General features: G+C 30.5%; 1 protein-coding gene across 1 annotated transcript; it reads right to left on the reverse strand.

The window, feature by feature from the left end:
- Positions 1-9,940: 9,940 nt before the first annotated feature.
- LOC132744505 (uncharacterized) lies at positions 9,941-20,626 on the reverse strand. The gene is made up of 6 exons (XM_060733235.1): positions 20,519-20,626; positions 17,648-17,711; positions 15,273-15,569; positions 14,880-15,022; positions 14,407-14,623; positions 9,941-10,131 (listed from the first exon to the last, which is right to left on the reverse strand). Exons 2-6 carry the CDS (start codon positions 17,703-17,705, stop codon positions 9,941-9,943), a joined length of 906 nt encoding a protein of 301 aa, XP_060589218.1. The 5' UTR covers positions 17,706-17,711; positions 20,519-20,626.
- Between the last annotated feature and the right edge of the window lie 1,246 nt (positions 20,627-21,872).

Here is a 21,872-nt window from a genome sequence, read left to right on the forward strand (position 1 = left end):
ATAGGCAAATGTGTTGCTTTTTACCAAAAATATAAGTGTTTTAAAGGATGGTGTTGCAGCGTTAACAAAACATTTAGTGGTGGATAGTTTTAGTAACTGTAGACGATAACGTAACCTAACGTGTGTAATAGCCACGTGCCCGGATGATAGCCTCAGCACTTCTCCTCATATCAGTTAGGCGTCTAATGCGATTTTGAGGTAAATGTTGCCATTCCGGGTGCAGAGCTTGTTCCAATTGTTGCAGGTTGACAACAGGTGGTTCGCACAATTGCCCAAATTAAATTTAAAATATCAGCTGTGGTCATGCAAACATTGAGGCAAAGAACAGGGCGTGCTTAACTTATTTCCAGTTATATATCTATATTATTTTCGAAATACTAATTCATTTAAGACCAACACAATCTCTGAGGAAAAAATCAGTTTTTAAAAAAAGTTATATTAATTGAAGAAAAAAAAAATCTTCTGGACTTAATGAAACGGTAACGTATTTCTTAATAAAATGCATACGGTTGTTGATTTAGGTAATATGTGTCTCTGTTTTTCACTCCAAGAATGTAAAAATGCGAAAACATGACGATACCACACAATGCAAAAAGTACGACCTTCTGTTGTTTTTACAAATGCGAAAGACACACAATTGGATTCGTAAGCATTATCAATATAATTCAGTAGTTTTTGTTTGTTTGTTTGTTTTGGGTTTTAGTCACATAGACATATTATAGGTCATATCGCGACGTTCTAGCTTTACTGGTGGAGGAAGACCTCAAATGCCCTACCGTGCATTATTTCAGGCACGAACAGTCACCTGAGTAGAACCACCGACATTCCGTAAGCTAGCTGGATAACTTCCTCACATGAAAGAATCCAAAGATCCTGTCGGGATTCGAACCTACATCGGCGAGAGGCAAGTGGTTTGAAGTCAACAACCTTAATTCAGTAGTATTTCTGCTTTTGCTGAACAAAAATAAATAAATAAATAATAAAATAAATAAATAACTAAATCAATCAATCAATCATTATATCAATCAATCAATTTACAAGTATTTGTTGATTTCATGTCATGTCGTATGAATTATTTTATAGAATTTTTTTTAAAGGAAAAGAAATATTCTTGTTACAAGCATACATTTTTTACATCTGCTTTTCTAAAATGCATATACATTGCCTTTTAAACTTATTATTTCATGCTTTCCAGTGTTTTACTGAAATATATTAGATCTATATTCTGATAAACCACTATATAGTCTGTCCCACCAAATTTGAATATTCCATTTGTTTATTATATAAATTAGTAAAATCATTTAAATTAATGTCATGTAAACCCTGACGTCAATATCTCTAGGCATGTTTTTCATTTTTTCCATAAAGTCAGTAATCTGGTCAAAATGTTAAAATAATATTTTTTCCCGTTGACTTTCGTTGTAACCTGACGTGTCGTCCATTTCAAAATGGCGGCGTCCATACAGACGCCATTTAGGGTTCGTCTCACAATAAACGTGAAATGTACACGGTAATTGTTAAAAAATAATGATATTATTCTCATTTAATTACTGATCAATAGCTAAATGTTATCATTAAAATGAAAAGTGAGAACAAAGTTGGCGTCAAAAGGGCAATAATTAAGAGAAAAAGAGCAATAGAATGATTTGATTAGATAGCTTTTCAATCAAGCGCGTATCTTGCATACCGCAACGCGTCGTAGGGGAACGGGAACACTAGCTAGAGGACTAAAGAAATGTTCTTCGCTAATATTTAATGTACATAATTCTGTAGTTGTATGAATTCTGTCAATTAGTATGTATCACGTATATTTAAAAATAATAAAATTGACCAGGTCAAAGTACTACATTATCATGCAAATCTGACAAGAAATATATAGAAAGGGAAACCGATTTTCTATATGTTCAGCATTGGTTTGCTTGTAATCACAGTGTCTACTTTAACAAGCTCCCTTGCTAATAAGAGAACACAGGAAAAATATAAATTATAAGAATATAATATCATGCTTTCATGTTTGAGTGACGAACAATAAATTTAGCCTTCCTAATATTTAAGAATATACAGTGAAAAGACAATGGCTATATTTTTGCGGGAGATATTGTATACCACATATTGTATATTTTGTAGCTAAAAGAGTAGGATTTACAGAAGTCTTGAATAACAAGAAACTATGTAGGGAAATCATTTTTGACAAATATATAAAACATTTTAAAAACATAAAAACAAAACGAATGTTATATATGTGAATTAATGGAAGAAGTATTGGACTGTCATAGATTCATGCCTCTAAGTGTGTTTAAAATTATTAAATGTTATCAAAAGTTTTATTGTTAATATATAAATTGAAGGTGTAATTTTAACAATTTCTGCAAAATCTGGGTAACCAAAAAATATTTTAAATGCCATGAAGACAAATTTATCTCAACGCTTAAAATTATCTGTATGAGGTTACAAAATTATGCCTAACCGCATTCTGTCAATGCCGCAACTGGAACCATCCATTAAAAGCGTTTTTGTTACGTCACATATTTCGTAAATTGTTGTTGACTGTTGATTTACAGTTTAAAAAATCTGGATCATCATAAATGTAGGGGACTTGCCATTCAGGAGTTTCAAAGTAAAAAAAAATGGGATCAACGGAACTGGATAGAATCTGGCAATGAAGGAATCTTCAGAATGCGAATTTGACGTTTATAAAAATCTATTTCGAAATTCATAGGGATTCTTTTCAGCAATTTCTAGATCTACTTCATGTGACTCGATGTCCTTGTTGCTTATTAGATCTATTCATTTTTTTAAAGTTGTCCATCATGTAATGCAACTAATCTGTTACATCTTGTAGATCAAGCTTTGTAAAATAATCATGAAACGACCCCGAGAACATCATGTACATTTTAGAAACATGACGCCTGCTTTCTCCCGTTCATCTTCAAATGAAGAGTACTTCGGCAATGGCTACGGAAAATAAACTACAGAGACTTGCCATAGAGAAATTAATATTTGCTTTTACCAGAAAAGTAGACATTTTAGAGAAAAATCCTGAAGAATCTCGAGGGTGATTTTTTTTAGTTTACAAAAACCTTTATTTTCTATTCTACGTGGTTTTGTTAATTCATACAAGGCAAACGCTCATTTCCATTTTTAATGGGACAGACTATAGTGACATTGATAAAACATAATTTTTACTGTAGCCGGACTATATATGAATCCGGATGAAAAGAATATCATAACTACATGAAATAACAGGCAAAAATAAATGTTATCATACGTTTAGAAAAAGAAAAGAAAATCGATATCATCATACCTCATGTTAAAATGTAACAAAATTAGAGAAATTTAACAGAGCTATTTATCAAAATTGACGTCATGAACAATCAGTAAAGAATTCTTAATAGATAAAAAGAAAATTTGTTTGTTTTACATGTAAGATTGAAATATTTTCCATTCGTGAACACCAGCTATTCTATTTTTGCTCGTGGCTACGCTACTCGTGAAAATATTGCATCTGGTGTTCAGTCTGTGAAACATATTTTAATAACAAATAAATGTAATTCACTTTGCTCTAAATATAAAGTGACCAGAAAAAAATGTGTGACCAGAAAAAAATACGTTTTGTATTTAGCCTTGTTTTACTTTTCCTGGTAATTTGTGTAGGTCATATTTATGTCATTAAGCCATGTAACATTTCAAATGAAAACACGAATAGCAATATATCACTATTAAATTGTCATGGACAGTCTATGACATAACGTAACTGCATGCAGGACAAGAACCTTATATGATGGCTTGATTGCTTTAAGCTCTTTTTGTCTTATCTTTTATTTAAAAACTTTAAAAACATTTGCACAAAGAACATTTTCATATAATACTTGTACAGTAAGTGCATTTAACATATAAAATACATGTATGCTATTATATAAGAATTGCAGTTTAGAAAAAGGTATACATAGCTGTAATAAAATATTATAACATAATTTTACTCATCTTTTAACATATCTGACAATGTTAAAAGTTTGTTGTAAAGCGTTTAATAAAATGAGAATTATATTTCTTATGGTTGAGGTATAGTTTCATATTGTTAAGTTCGTGTAGAAAGATTCCATTAATGTTTATAGTATCGGCACGTTGGTTACTCATCATATAAGCTTTGTATATACTAAAGCCAATAATTGTAAAGATCAAATTAATTTGCCAAAGATTTGAATGCTGTGTATTTTCGAAACTATAACCTAGTACAATATTTTTGAGATTGAAAATATGTTGACAGATTCCTAGCGACTTAAAAGTTTCAATAATTCTTGTCCAGAAAGCATTAAGTGATTGACAATGAATAAAGAAATGTTCTGTGCTATCAGTACAATTGCATAAAACGCATTTCGGACTATTTTTCAATTTTCCATTTGTATAAGTTATCCCCTGTCGGTATTATATTATGAATGAGTTTATATCGGAACTGTTTATATCTATTGTCGATGCTTGATTTTATATCCAGGTATACTTTATTCCACGGAATGTCATGTTTAAATAAAATTTTCCATAGGCGATGAATGTATGGTTTTTCCGCTTTATTGTTTCTTAGTATGTTATGAATCTCTTTGTTCGATTCTTTTGTAAGTAAAGGAGAAAATTCAGTTTTTACCCTGGTTTTGATTGATTCGTCCGATTTTAAGATGAATTTCCAGAGTTGCGGTATAGCTTTACGTAGCGTATAAATTTCGGATAGCCAATTTGATTTATTTCTGAGTTTTGAAAGAATAAGATGTTCACTGATATCGCCATTTGCATCGATAATATCATTTACAAAAAATATGTCAGAGTTTATCCAATTATGAAAATATAAAGATTTTTTATTCCATAAAATTTGTTCATTACCCCAAATTATTTCTTTACGAATATCAAAGAAGTGTTTTGGCTGCTTCTTATTAATACTTTTTATATAAAATCCATTTTTAATAAGTTCTTTATAGAAATCAGGTAAAGTATAATAGTCTCGAGACAGATTTTTAAGTTCATGTAAAAAACAAGGTAATTCTTGCTGAATTTGTTTAAGAAATAACTTGGAATGACTTTCCAGTATGCAAATTCATTGGAAAGTAGGGATTTTACCCATTTAATTTGCAACATGGTAACAAAACTTTCAATGTCGATCATGTTTAAACCGCCTTTTTCGAGATCGTTTTTCAATATATTTCTTTTAACCTTTTCAAATTTATCGTCCCAGAGGTATGTATATAATTATAATGAGTTGAGTTTTTTCTGTATCTCTTCTGGAAAGTACAGTGATTGCAATAAGTAGGTAAATTTTGGAAGTAAAATTGAAATTTATAACAGTGAGTCGTCCACAAATAGTAAGTTTTCTTTTTTCCATGAATTAATAAGGACTTTACAGTTTTGAATTTTCGTTTCCCAGTTTAATTGTTCGCATTCTTTTTTATTTGTGCCAAAAAAAGACGCCTAAAGCTTTCACTTTTTCGCTCCATTTTATGTTAGTTTATTTTAAATTATCAAAGTTATTCCCTAATCTAACACCTTCTGTCTTGTGCAAATTTAGTTGTAGACGAGAATGTTTTCCAAAAGTTTCAAAAGTTGATAATGCTTTTTGTATGTCTTCTGTGCTTTTTAAGAACATTGTAGTATCGTCGGCTAGTTGTGTCATTTTAAGATTAAAAGTTTCATTGTTTATTTTTATTGAGATTCCGTTAATGTCATTATTCTCTCGAATTGAATTAGCTAGGACCTCGGCAACGATGATAAAAAGCAAAAAAGAAATTCCGCATCCCTGTCTGAGACCACGTGTTAGAGAGAAAAGTTTCGATATCCAAAGTTCTATTGTTTAATAAACATGACGAAATGTGATTGTAAAGGGACGTTATCCAGCGAATAAACATTGGTTTAAAGTTAAACTTTTCAAGGGTTTTAACAAGAAAGTCAAACTCGATCGTATCGAAAGCCTTTCTAAAATCTAAAAACAAAAGGTTTCCATCAATGTTATTTTTTCCGCAAAAGTCAATTACGTCTGATATTTGTCGAATGTTATTACCAATAAAACGATTTTTTATGTAACCTTGTTGATCGCTGTCTATAATTTTCGGAAGTACTTTTTGTAACCTAATCGCGAGTACCCGGGTTAAAATTTTGTAGTCTTTATTAAGCAACGATATTGGACGCCAGTTTTCAATATTTTCTGGGTCTCCTTTTTTGTACAATAGTGAAATAACACCGATTTTCTGAGAAGCTGAAAGTTCGTTTTCTTTGTGTATTTCGTTATAACAATTAACTAATAAAAATTTTAAGTGATGCCAGAATGTACGATAGAATTCGACTGTAAGTCCGTCATTACCTAGACTTTTGTTGGTTTTCATGCTGAGGAATGCGCTTTCGCATTCATTTATATTTATAAAACATTCTAAGTCTTCCGATTCTTTGTCTTTTAGTGTTTTCTTAAAAACAGTGTTATCGAAAAAATCCCTTAAATTCTCGCTGTCTACCTTTTTTGTATATAGATTTTGGTAAAATTTAACTCTTCGTTCATTGCTTTTTCAAAGTTGGTTATTTGTTTTCCGTCAATTTTTTACGAGTTAAGAACTTTTTTCGATTGTTTCGATTTTTCTAACGAATGGAAAAAATTTCGTATTTTTCTCACCTTCATCGATGAGCTGTACACGTGAGCGTATTTTTGCACCGTTTGCTTTATTTATATATATCGTCTCGATTTCGATTTCTAAATCTTTTATTTGTTTAAGTAATGTATCTGAATAATGCGAATGAAATTCTTCGTATAGCTGCGAAAGTATTTTTTCTAAACTCGTTAATCGGTTTCTATTATGTTTAACTTTCAGTTTTGAGAAAAAGATACTTTTTTCTTTAATGCTGTATTTCAATATTTCCCACATAGTTCTATGATCAATGTCATGAGATTTGAATTCATTTTGAACAGAACTAATGGTATTTATGATAAGATTTTTATATTCATTATCTTGCTTTAAGCTTGTTGCAACATGAACCGGTTGAACCGGGTGATGCTCCCCGAGAAGGTTTTGGACACAGGAAAGTATAAAAAATGAACAAAGGGCAAACATTCCAAAATAAGGCAAGGCAGAGTTATGGTATTGTGCTCTGCACTTCTACTAAATGAGACCTATCTACCTACAAAGTTTCATGTTTATATCTTTTATAATTTTAGAGTAATGTCCGGGACGAAGTTCAAAGTGTCAAAATGAACAAAGGACAATAACTCCAAAATAGACAAGACAGAGTTATGGTTCTTTAACAATGTACTTCAACTCGATGAGATTTATCTAGAGTTATGTCCCAAACAAAGTTCAAAGTGTAAAAATAAAGAAAGGGCAATAAATAAAAAATTAATCAAGACAGAGTTACGGTTTTTGTGCACTGCAAACCTACTAAATGAGATCTATCTACCTGCAAAGTTTTAAGTTGAAACCTCTTTTAGTTTTAGATTAATGTTCAGGACAAAAATCAAAGTGTCAAAATAAACAAAGGGCAATCATTCAAAAATAAGGCAAGACAGAGTTACGGTTCTTGCGCACTGCAACCTAATCAATGAGATCTATCTACCTACAAAGTTTCATGTTGATACCTCTTATAGTTCTAGAGTCATATCCCGGACAAAGTTCAAAGTGTAAAAATTAAAAAAGGCCAATAATTAAAAAAAAGGCAAGGCAAAGTTACGGTTCTTGTGCACTGCACATCTACTTAATAAGATCTATCTACCTACAAAAATTCATGTTGGTACCTCTTGTTGTTTCAAAGTTATTTCCTGGACAAGAAAAGCGGACGGACGGAGAGACGGATGTGCCAACAATTGGGGTGTATGTGCTTTTTCTTTGATCTTTATTTGGCAGTTTTTCCCATAAACTAGTAAAATTACCACACAAACCAGTCGGTTTATTGGGTTTCCTTCTTTTTTCAACAAAAATTATGGACGGAATGAAGCTCATAGACCATTGGATGTTTGTCAGGAAGGACGGACGTTTTAACAGAAGAGTAATAATGTGGCTACTCTATTGTTCTTTTTTGCCACACAAAAGAAAATAGCCACATAAAAGCATTACGAAATGAATGGCATCAAAGAGAAAGAACAGTTACCTATTGTCCCGTAGCCACATAATTACTGTCCTGTGAGTGCGGACGGACGGACGGACGGACAAAGCAGCGACTAGATGCTCATCCTTTGGGCAGCATAAAATGATGGACAGGATAAATACTTTTAGAGTGAACGTTTTCTGCAAATTAAATGAGGGAAACCTTGTTATTTGATCTTTTTCAATGTTACCAGCAGAAGGATTTTTTTTTTACACATAAGAGGGTAACTATATTACATTTTGGTGCATTGACATCTAAAAATAACCCTTGGACTTATTAAAACTCTCACCCAGTGGACTCTGGCTTAATACGTGTCTGCTTCTGCAGATCAGATGCTATTCGGTACTTCTTCGTCTCGTTGTCACTATTTCGTATAAGGAAACCATTGCTTATACGATGCTTACACGTGCTTGTTCGATGTTATTTGACAATTGTGTTTAGATAATGAAATTACTTGGGCCGTCATTAAGCTGTTTTTACATTACGCCTTGAGTCACGCATATTAAAAAATGTTTAAAAACGGCACGTGATCAGGGCATTCTATCCGTAATTTCCTCTTCCGTATTCATCCAAAATAGCAATTTAAATTAGGAAATAATCTTAAATTTCAAGTTCTAACTTATTAACTTTCTGAAGAATACCATAGTTGATATTAAAAATCATTTATAACTTAAATTATAGCAAACTGCACCAAATGAAATCCACATGTCTTGCTTTACAGTTACCAGTAAACTCAAAGGCAAAGATATTTTATGGTATTGACGTAATAATAATAATTATGATTATTATCGTAATGATGATGAACTACTTTTATTACGACAGTGGTAGATATGCTATGTAACAGTTGATTTGGTTAATAATTTTGACATAAGTACAATACAAAATAATCATTTTGTCAATAAGAAAACATGCCGTGTTGGTTGATAAGTCACTAAATGTAACGATTATGAAATTCAGAAAAGTGTCTTAAATTTGCAGCCTTATAATAACAATATTTTTGTTGAATTCAAACAAGGATCTGTATGTGATTCAAAAGTAACAACGATGAAAAACGCCAAGGAAACCAATTTCATTTTGTAAAAAATCATGAAAACTTTATTTCGTTTCAACTTTATTCTGCAATGCATTTTAGTTTACATAACTTAAAACACAAATATGTAATTTAAGCAAATCGGGATAACAATAGCATAAAAAATAATAACAACAGCAACAACAACGACGCCGACAACAATAACAAAAAAAACAACAACCGAATGCGGTTATAATTTCACTTACTTCAGTTTGAAATAATTACGTAAATTGTGTCATCTTAACACAACGCAACAAAGGAATTATGATAAAAATGAAAACATTTTTCAATTTTATCAAATTATTATGCACTATATAAAAGTGCAAATTTAAGGAATTTGATTGGTTATAACTATACTGTATATTCTTTGTAAGATAATAATAGCGTATAAGTTTTTCAAAAAAATAATTAAAAAATATATTAAGTGACTGGCTAAGTCAATTACAAGAGGTCTTTATAAGATATTACTTTTAACTACAAACACGGACATCTTCATGTTTCAACTTTAGTAATGAAATAGAATTATTGACTTATCTGTCATATCTTTATTGAAGATGTGCTGCTATATAGATATGTAATACAATAACTTTACTATTTGCGACCATAAAGAGTATGTAGGTTTGCAAGAAACTTTCAAGAGATTTTAAGTATTTCAAAGACGACTTGTTTGAGATATATCAGTAAAATTTTGTTGATCCCGTTGATTGTTTTCGTGTTCATTTGTCTTTCTTTCATTCTTTTTCAAACAAAAATAATAAGTTACCATTACAACTGTAGAAATAACAGTGTAGCATGCCAAACCTGTATAAAGTACAGAAGCATACGTGCTGTTCGGTAGTACTGATATTGATGCATTGTTATTATAATGAATGAATTGGAAGTAGTGTTTTTAATGACATCTGATGTTGATGTTGAATTTGTGATGGTAGTAGTAGTGTTTGAGGATTCTTTTTTGCCTGAAACAAAAATGTCTTTTCTTGATTCTACGGTCGAGAGAAAGACCTGTTATGTTTGTCCAAATGAAGCCTTAAAAGCTACTCTCCAACACAAAACGGGTCTTAAAACATCAACATATTTGTTTACAGTTATCAAATATGCATAAAAGTTATCTTTGCAGTTTGCACGAGATAACTGTGACTTAACGGTTGCTATGTATCAAGTGACACAATTATAACAACCATTTTAACACACACGTGAACATGTTTCGAGTCGAGTAGCTTGATGCAGGAAGAACTTATTACATGTATATAAATGCTAAATTTTAACCGGATATCGAATATATGTTCTTCTTTTTAGTTTCTTTTTATAGACATAATTTTCTATATATGTTCTACCAGCAACCAGCGGATCTACTTGCAACCAGTTAACGGGTGTGTGTATAATCTCAGTCAATAATTACAAAATAAAAGTTTGCAACGATTTTAAAAAAAAATATAGAAAAACGTAACTTCATGACAAGACATGCATATATAATCTAGTTCCATACAAATGCACAAGTCTGTGTTGAAATTTTATCTTTTGATGACATTTTATTCTAAAACAGCCTAACCTTGAATGTGTGGGATAGTAGCTTTAATTTGTTGACCTTATTATCAGCTTAATAAATGTGTTTGTGTAACTAGCATATTATATCGCCACTTTGAATGCGTTACTTACATAAGGTATATAAGAATATCAATTTCTTTGTAATCAATATCTGATTTCTCTGTTATAAATGTTCGACAATTTTTCATTGTATCGAATAGCCTGAATTTCAGGTGTATGGCGAATATATACTTAATTATTTGAATTATTCTAAGCCCAATACAATAGATTTTTTGGATATTTGCCGATCTAGCAGCATTCAATGTTTCAGGCAAAAAACGAAAATACTGCCCTCAAAAAGATAATTTTTATATGAAACAATAATCTTTTCATTTCTTTTCGCAAAGATATCTTAGATAACATCTAAATGGAGAGAAATTTATGTTTCTGTTTATGTTTCTAGGCATACCACGGCCACACATGACTTGTCTTGTGAAATATCACTTCTGATTTCTTTGTTGATATTGTTGTAACTACGGGCATATATTAATTAGTCGCAACAACTCAATTTGCCCGTGAAAAAACATGTATAATATACTGTCAAAACAGATTATTTATTTTATAACCAACAGTGTTTAACGCACGATTTACACGTGCAATGAAATTTTAGCTGGTCATTTAAATACATGTGATTTTGTATACTGGTTGTAAACATGGCTTTGTTGCATTGTGATTTGAGAGAGGAGCAAATAGCTTAATGCAAAATTATTGGGTTATTATGTAAATGCGCGTCAGAACTAATTACGGATCTAGATATTATCTTTTGAGAAAATGACCTTCCATATCGTAAAATTACTAAGTAGGTGATCCCCGCCCAGGGTAATTTCTGCTGCCTCCGAAAAGGATTGTCAAAGCCATAATTGATAAAGATGCAAGATATACCATGTAGGAGATAAGTGAAATATCGGGCATTAGTTTGTCACATTTGTTTATTAACTCAAGGTCTGGGGTAGCAGGATAAAATTTCTAAATGAAATGCCCCTGCGCCCCGGTCGCATTGGTTCACTTATAGTCGCATCTCCCCTTGTAAATTTTTGGTAACTTTTTCAGAAAATTTTTGCCTCAAAGTCGCCTGTGCCGTCTAAAGTCTTTTTACTAGTGTATAATCAGTTGACCGAAATAACAATTCAAAAATTAATTCTGGGGATTTAAAAGTGTGAAGAGGTCCATAGTGAAGAATGATTAGAAGGACGCAACTAATCGTTTTCAATTATTTACAAAAACAGACTGCCACTAATCAAAATTTGTCCTTAGTATGTACAATTATTCTATATTTATTTTAACCTTCAAATGGTTGTAAATTTATAATAGAATTGATTATTAACATTTTTCATTCTCTTTTGTCTCATAACAGTCAAAGAAATTTACGAAATTTTCTCGATTTCGTACAAGTCTAGTAACAATGATATAAAATACATTAATACAGAAATAAAATCTGGACCGTCCTTTCTGGTGTAATATTGCTCTTTTTTAAGATTCTTTTTCCATTATTGGAAACTTTAATATTTAAAGGGAGGTGGTGGGGTTCATGCAAATCAGTTTTTCACAGTCAATGACAGTAATACAAAATATGGCGCACGTGGAAAAAAAATCGGGTAAGAATGTTAATTGAAACTTTCAATAGACGGCTGTGGAAAATGAAAACAACTTTTCTTTGGAAACAGGCAATTGACCCCAAGCAGGGTCCAGTAAAGGAACAGTGACCTTTAACTTACATCAAATGAATGACTAGAATAGAAAAAGTGTTACAGGAATATAAAAAAAAAACAAATATGTTTTATATTCTCAGTGAGCCGATTTTTAAGCATCCGTGAATGAATGAGAAAGATATAACCTGACGAAAGCATCAATTTCCTTTTTTTAACATTGAAGTATAAGCATTAACTATTTGGACTGTTTACCTGGCGTTTGCGCGTTACAAATTTCTAAAGAGCATCAATAGTATGTATAGTTTCTAAAAATTCATTCATGAATGACTAGATATGGCCATCGATTTATTTTTTATGAAACTATTGTCTACTAATATGATCGTTGATTTTTAAGCAACAAACGTTACACTATTCACTCTTTGTTTAGTTAAAAGAACTATCAAAACCAAGTTATTCCAAAATCTGTCACTGAATGACAAAAAGACATGGACTGGGCATGACTACCAAATCATATGACATTTGACATTCAAGTTTGACCTTTGGGCTGCTAAGATAAATTTTAATTATAATTTTAGTAAGCAGCATATTTATGCATATGTATTTCAAATGACAATCTATGCATACAAGAAAACAATCTATCCTCAATTATCACGTTTGACATATACGTGTGACCTTGACCTTTGAACCTGAGGCCTGACCCATGTGTGAGACATATCATCATCATGTCTTACATATTTTTGCTAAACTGTTCTGTAAAATAGACCCCGGAGAGACTGAAGTGCTGACCGAACAAAGTAATCAAAGTACTTTATCTATGCATAATATGCATGGATGAAAGAATTGCTGACGGGGCACAAACATCGGTACAGTTTTGAAAAAGAAATCATATCATGACTTGGGGTCTTGACCTTTGAGCTCAGGATTTAACACTTGCAAGCCACATATTGTCATTATGTCAAACACATGTGTACATAATGAATTTCAAATCTACGTAGGAATTGTTGACCGGCAAAAACACCAGAAAGTTCATGACGTCTGATCTACAAGTGTGACATTAACGTTTGAGCCAGGAGCCTTATACTTAAACGTGACACAATTTCATTCAGGTGAATTGTGCTTGGAGACCGCCATCGTAAAAAATTAGCTCTTGTTTTTATGAAGTCATCGATGAAGTCATGACATCAATGTTTTTCTAAAACGTTTGGTTCAATTAAAACTGTATTTTATTAACTTTAAAATGATACAACATTATTTACTTTTCACAGAACCACATTTTATTAACATTTGAAACTGCATCAGATATTATTATTCACCCTGTACAAGAAAACCAACGGGGTGAGAAATGCAAGTATTTAAAAAACAAACAAAAATAGAAACAAAGGGGCAACTGACCCAAAAGCTCTCAACCGAGCACAGATTGTTATTTGTGTAACAGTAGTAAAAGCTAGTGTTTGTTACAAACATTTTAACGATGTTGGTCACCTAACTCCACTTCATTAAAATATATGACTGTACATCAAAAATACGAAAGTAAATCACTTGGTAAATATTAAGTCATTTGACATGAAAAAAATGCACATGGTCAAAATGCTGTATACAAAAAAGCCAAAGAAGGTTAACTCATTAAGCTGATACCAAAGTTAAATTTTACATCTAAAACTATGCACATGGTCCGTATTCTATAGCTGTACATCAAAGGACAGGAAAGAAGGTCACTTGTCATATATCTATATTTGTAAAATCCATCAACGAAATATTGTAAATGACCCCAGATTTATTTGCATGTTTTTTCGAAAAATATTTTTCATCGAAAATCAAAAATGGCCTTTTCAAACGTTTTAAATTTTTAGGCAAAAAATATTGAAATATTGAATGAATGTGATGCATTATCATGCACTTAAAATTTCTGACGGATAAATAAATAGATAAATAAATATGATAAGATAATATAAGATAAAAAAGAAAACAAAATAATAAACAGCGTAATTGATGTCATACCTTTCACAAAATATTCATTTCTAGTTGTCACAGTGTAAGGAACTCCATCAATCAATAATCGGAGTCGTATCTTTGCTTTGATTCCACTCTCACTTTGTTCTTCCTGATGAATATAACTAACCATAATCTTTGAAGCAAAGTCAGTTGTACAAAATTGACAGGATCCGGTTTGTGATATTGTTCCGTCAATATCTAATTCATCTTCTTCTGTTCCGTTCTGCAAGAAACATAATTTATTATTTATGAGTCATGAGCCATGTCATAAATAAAACCATCAAAAACTTTGATTTAATTATTACATAAAGAAGAGGCTGTGATTTGGCATGTGGAATTTTACTGTATTAGAAGCAGGGGGATTTCAAAACCATAGCAAACTCAAAAATGAAAACATAATTATGTCAAAGTACAGTTAACTATTAAATCTTGCTAAAGTTTATATTATGTGTAGTAGAGATGTTATGTAAGATACAAACCACAACTGCTTTCCATATTGCTGTCGTATTAATGTGTGAAGAATTTGCCTTGTAAATGCAATCGGTGGTAAAATCAATATTACCAATCATATGACTTGAAGCTGGCTCATTAACAACCGACAGTGTTGGACTGTAACTGGTAACTGAAAGTATATTTTAGGCGGCTGCTAGGATTCTCGCTACTACATAAATTTTCATATGCAGGAATGATATCACTGAAAATATCCTGCTTTTGACAATCATAGTTCATAGGGGACAGTATGTTATTATTTAGCATTTTTATAAGTAACATAGTGAATCTAGACAAGATAACAAAATAAAAACAAACAAACAAATCTAGATACAACTTTGCATTTTGAGAACTTGCGAGTTTATATGCCTATGATTGCTTACCGTCAACCGATATATGTTTAAAATCACTATCGGAAGGGGTTGTAGAATCACTACATGTGACATTTGTACATTCAGTATAATTGTAGGATCCAAATTCAATGGTATAAGTAGATGTTGTAACATCTACTGTAAACGTATATCCCGTGGAGCTGAAACAAAGTCCACCTAATGTACATGGAGTTATAAAAATGCCTCCTCTATACCAATCAATCCCAGGAGTTCCAACATTTTGACAGGAACATTTCACTGTAGAGGATAATATAGGATCTACGTCATCACATGTTAAGGAAGGTAACCCTGTAAAAGGTTATGAATAACGCTTACAATGCATTAGAAGAATAATATTTTTTTTATATAATCAGTAACAATAAACATGTATTTACTTTATTAAAAATATACACATTACATATGATTTACAATGATTTAAGTAAATGGATCGGATATGAAAAATTCCATCTATAACTGGAGCAGTTATAAATTGTTTGACGTCTAAAGATTTAGTAATTTTAAACCAGATGATTAACTACATTCGAAGGGAAATTATTGTTGTACAATGTTATTTATTTTCCATTCAATAATGCTGAAAACTGTTTTTGATTATTGGTACTTCAATAGAGGGGCCGTTTCAAATAAAAATATTAGTTTACCTATTATTTTAAAAAGTACATTTGTATTTGAGGCTAGAACAATGTTCTGCGGAATATCAGGTTACATTTGGATTTGACATGTAAACTAATCTTCAGAAATGTTTGTTATGGTATTTTTATTACGGAAGAAAAGCAAAACACTACGAGAAAAAAATACGTTTAAACGATAAAATCTCCATTAAAAAAAATCGCGAAATATCGCATTGACAAACCATGAGTGATGAATCTTTTAAGGGTTTTCTATATAAATTTTAGTTTTGACAGAGAGTGGTGTTAATCGAATCGGTTATTGTCAGTTTTTAGAGTGGCCTGCAATGCCAAATGTTTGTAAAAGAATGAAATTCCGTTATCAAAGACAATATTTCGAAATAAGCACTCACGGATCAGATTGTCTCATTAAAATGAAGGCTTGTAATGAAGTTGCAATCTGTTAGCTCTTTAATATATTATATATATATATATTAGTTAAATAAATATAAAAAATAAATATCTACTATAAATAGAAAGAAAAACCAACCGCCGCAACTTCCGCCTCATAAAAATCGCCCCAAAACAACAAGAAAGAACCCCACCAAACAAACGCTAAAAACACCCATTTGCAAACATGAATACAACAAAAGTATTGAGGAATCTATAAAGAGACATTGTATAAAAAGTATAAGACGGGGACAACAGAGAATAGTTTATCTTGAATGTACCAGATGTTGAAATATACTTTCTCTTATAAGTCAAGAAAATTATATTATGAATAAGAAGTAGAAGCATTAAATAGAAGAATTATTTCTTAAAAAAACGGTTCACTTAAATAGTAATCGAAGTTATTTTAACATGTCAATCAATATATGGTTAGGACTACCATTGACAACGTATACAATGCTTATTAATTTGAAAAAGAATGTAAAGCATTCATAAGTTATCATTGTTTCAATTGTCACTGTTCGCGGGTTGTATATTTATTTCATTTTCAGAACCTAAAGGAAGCATTGTATGTTGTGAAAAATTCTTTATCAGTAAGAGAATGGAATTCTTATACAGCAAATGATAACCATCCCTATAACTAATCACTTGACTGATTGTTTTTTATTTGCATTTATATATTTATCACATAACCGTGCCGATTTTGCAACTCTGTAAAATGGTATTGCATGGCCGTACATAAGGTTTGACATGACGTGATTTCGTTACATAAACATAGCGTTAATAATATTACACTATATTGAGGCACCTTAATGAAAAAAGTTTCTTTATCACTTCAAACGGTCGGTCTTTATTTTAGGTATGTGGTAAATAGATTATTAAATTCGTGTATTCATTGAACTCGTTCAATAAAATAACGAACAATATCAGTTTATGATATACACTACGATCTTGTCTCAGTGGATTTGCAGTAGTAAGTATCTTCAGTAAGCTATAATATATAAACCTATTGCTAACCTTTTTCATTTTCACGTAAAACATTTTATGATCGGAATATTATTAAAATATAATATTTAAATGAATATTGTGTTACATTTATCTTTAAATTTCATTACAGTATTGTTCAAGATCTTAGGCACAATATAATTTTAATTTCATTTTCTGTTGATTTTTTCATCGATCAATTTATAAATAATCTCATTATTGTCTTTTAAATTTTAAAGAATCATCCTTTTACCACGATCATATGAATTCAATTTCAAAGCAATAATACATCCTTTTAATAGAAAATAGAAGCAAACCTAAACTCACCTAAACTTTTTTGGACAAAACAAACACAAAACACAAGTGTGAAGAATGTTATTTCCATGTTTTCCTAAATAATAAGACAAATAATAGAAATTAATCAGTTAATCATTTTACAAATCAGTAACGAGAACAAAATCCATAAAAATCAATCAGGTGTTTAAGTATAAAATATTCCGAAGTAATGCTTAAACAATAGCCAAATGATTAAAAAAATCAACGTTAGATTTAAATAAGGTAACTCAAGAGTTATCCCTGTTGTTAGCAATGAAGACTACACAACATCTGATGATAGAATGTTCATGTACATATTCGACAATACAGTTTAAATTAGGTTTAATATGATTTTTTCCATGAAAGTGTAATAATTAAAAAATTGAAATGAAAATATTTATTTACATAATAAAACTAAGTACTTTAGATACTGAAAGATACGGAAACAGCGGAATAAAATTCTATGTCAATTATATTGTATAGATTAAAATGAAAATGAGTTTCATTTTATTTTTTCATTTTATCTTGAGGTAAATTTAATATGGCGCCTTGGTATTGAAGAATGTTATCATTATCTTGGAGTAACCTTTACCAGTAACGGCTCCTTTCTAAATGCAAGGAAACATGTCACACAACAAGCAAATAAAGCCCTTCACGATGCAATAATGCAGACTTACCAATCGATCTTACACTTAAACTTTTCGAGCATACTGTAATGCATATCTTAACCTACGGATCTGAAATTTTTGGCTTTGAGAACTTCTTGATAAAAATCCATAACACATTTCTTAGAAGATTAACCTGTGCTAGGAAAAGCACTCCTAAATATATGCTTCTTGGTGAATAAGGCAGATATCCTGTCGAAATCATAGTTAAGACTAGGATGATATCCTTCTGGGTTAGACTTTTATTTGGAAAGCAAAGTAAACTTTCATATATCCTGTACCAATTTATGTTAAATCATTCAGACGATAATTATAAATGGATAAATAAATTTAAAGACATTTTAAACTCTTTTGGCAGGACTGACTTATGGAATTATCAAAATACAGCCGTAGATAAAAGTATTCCATATCGCATTAAACTCACTTTAATGGATCAATATAAACAAATATGGCATGATCAAATGCAATCATCAGATAAAGGCCGTGTATACAATAGCTTTAAACAGTCGCTTATCTATTAAAGTATCTAAATTTAATCCCACGCAATGACGACATTACCCTTTTCAATACAAGACTCACATCAGAGACATGGCGCTATGATGGTATCGCTTTCTTTAGTTAGAACCTGCCCTCTGTGTTCAAGTGGCTCCCAAGCACATAAAGATATTATACTATATAATATACTTTGCAATGCTTGATTATTATATATATATATATATATATATATATATATATATATATATATATATTATATATATATATATATATATTATATATATATATATTATATATATATATATACATGTATTTGCGCATAATTCTTTTATGTCTTCCGCCAATTATAAATTATCCGTTATACGCTATCTTGTTGAATTTTACTCAAAACGGGGCGTAATTAAATTACAATCTTATCGTTTCAAAACTCTTCCAAAATACATTTAATTTTTTTAAATAAAAAAACAGTTATAATAAGTACACACATATTTTTATCCAAGGTCATGATCTATATTGATGAAGCGTGACATGAATGTTACAGATATACTTAATCAAGGGAAAATCTCTAAATTTTATTTGAACGTAAAGTTTTAGCATACAGGTGTATTTGATAATTTGATTGAATTTCTTAGTACACTCTTTTATATATGTATGCCTTTTTTATTTCTTGTTTTCCTTATCAAGATCAACTGTTAAATAATTAAGAATAAAGAATATCCGGATTCCCCCCCCCCCCCCCCCCCAAGAAAACACACTTGTAATAATTCATCATATTGTATACATAAAAAAGTATATATTGTGCAAAATTATGTATGTTTACTGCTGGAAAACTAATATTTTATACTCATTATATTAGCAAATCCTCATATAGTACGTACAAATGTGATTGAGTGAATATTGATATCTGTCTGTCTGTCTGTCTGTCTGTCTGTCTTAACAGTATATGAAGCAACACAACAATAACATCATACTTATTTAATTAATAATCATTATCGTTATTATTAATATCATTTTAACTTATACCTCGTCCTTTAAATTGTAATTAACGACAGAATGGAACAAAACAAAACGTTTATCAAATTTATGTTTTAAAATAATGTTTAATCATCTATACATTTTATTTGTCATGCCAACAACATTGTAAATGTCCTATGGCGACTTTAAAGTGTTACCCACAAATCACATAACATAATTATATTATTTCTTTTTTTACATTCTGTTCTTAATTCGGAAGCACATGCTATTTGCGAACTAATTATGACAGAGGTTTTTTTCATGTCTTCACACTTCAATGACTGTACAAGTTTAAACATAGACAGATGTTGTTAATAATAATTCTTAAAATATTCAATATAACGTCCTCTGATTGCGCTATATTAAGTGTACCTCAAGATAAAATATATATTTATTGTCTGAAATAACTATCTTTGTTTTCTGTTCATCACATTTACGACAATTTGATTTCAAATTGTTCAAATGATATTGTAAATCTCTTAGTTTCAGAAAAAATACATTGTGTCGTCTACGTTCGGCAATAGAAGTAATGCAATAATGCAATGCTAAAATTTCATCAAAATGACTGCCTTTCGACAGATAACATAATAAAACTTTCTCCAAATTGGACAAAACCATAAATGTTTTATTAACGTATAAAATTAGACGTTCATGACAGTAAACATTTACAAAAGAACATTTGGAATATCGAATTAATTTAGATAAATACCTTATTTTTAAATCCTAAGTTTCGGAATATCCATTCAGTTTAACTTATCCGTGTGCATACTGATAAAGTTAATACTGTTAAACTTTTGTAAGAGTATATACCGGGTAGTTCACCTTTATGAAATAAACATACGGTATCTAACGGGGACCATAATTTTCTGGAGTTATTGAGTATCAGAGATCTCAGATCTCAATTTCGTTTAATTGCAATACTCATTAAAAATTCATATAATGTATTTCACTGAAATGTAAAATAAAAAATTAAATTTGATAAATAACTGTTACGTGAGTCTAAGATATAAACCAATTGCGATAGAATCGACACAAACGGAAAAGTCCTTTACCAGTTTTATGACATTGACGCCATCCCACGTTACTTAAGTATCTCTAATTCATAACTGGCAGAAGTAAAAATAATTGCATGTTACAGTGCAATGCATTTTAAAAGGTGTTTTGAGTTATTCTAATTAAAAGAAAAAGCTTAATCCAACTCTAAATTGACTCGATTATTTGATGCGATTCGATTTATGAAAACATATACCTGTTTAAATCATGTACTGTCTTAATGTCTTAATGTCTTAACCTCAGTTGCTGAAGTTAAATTTCAACAATTAAAGTGACATTATGCCCATCCAAGGGTATATTATAAGTGAACGGGTGAATATCAAAATAAGTTTTCATTTTGCTATAATTCCTTTTTATTTAATGATTAAGTTCACATAATAAAAAATGCAGATATCCCAAGGAAATTGCTGTAAGTATCCATTAAAATTTACATGTAACACTTGGTTTATAAAAAGAGTGGGGCAGTCTTTTTAGATTGTAGGCAGATTTATAATTTTATTCAAAACATTTTCCAATATCACTGTTGGTCAAACTCCATTTTGTCAGTTAATCTTTTGAAATATAAAGTCAATTCAACTCAACTTGACTATGAAAATATAAGCATAATGTCACTTTAATATTGAAACCAAAATATGTTGTTAATGTGACTGAAGAATTAATATTTATAATAGAAGGATATTAAATATTAAAATAACTTAAACGTATTTTCTTAAGAAACACTTGAGTGACGATCATACAAATTATGCGGTTTCAACATACAAAGCAATGGATATTTTTGTTTAATGTTATAAACTTGTCATTGTGACTTTTTATCTCTTAATGAGTTATGTATGACCCTGTTTTATGTGATATCATAATATCTTGATTTGGTTAATAAAGCATATGAATATTTAAACCTATCCCGGTTTCTTTTCTATGTGCTACTCGTTTCCGTTTTATCTAATTTGGCATAACACATTCAAGGTGTATTTAGAAAAGTTTACATTTGAAAAAAAAATCTTCGTGGACTA

Source organism: Ruditapes philippinarum, unplaced genomic scaffold, assembly GCF_026571515.1.
Source record: "Ruditapes philippinarum isolate M1 unplaced genomic scaffold, ASM2657151v2 ctg5823_1_1_1_1, whole genome shotgun sequence".
Lineage (NCBI taxonomy): Eukaryota > Metazoa > Mollusca > Bivalvia > Venerida > Veneridae > Ruditapes > Ruditapes philippinarum.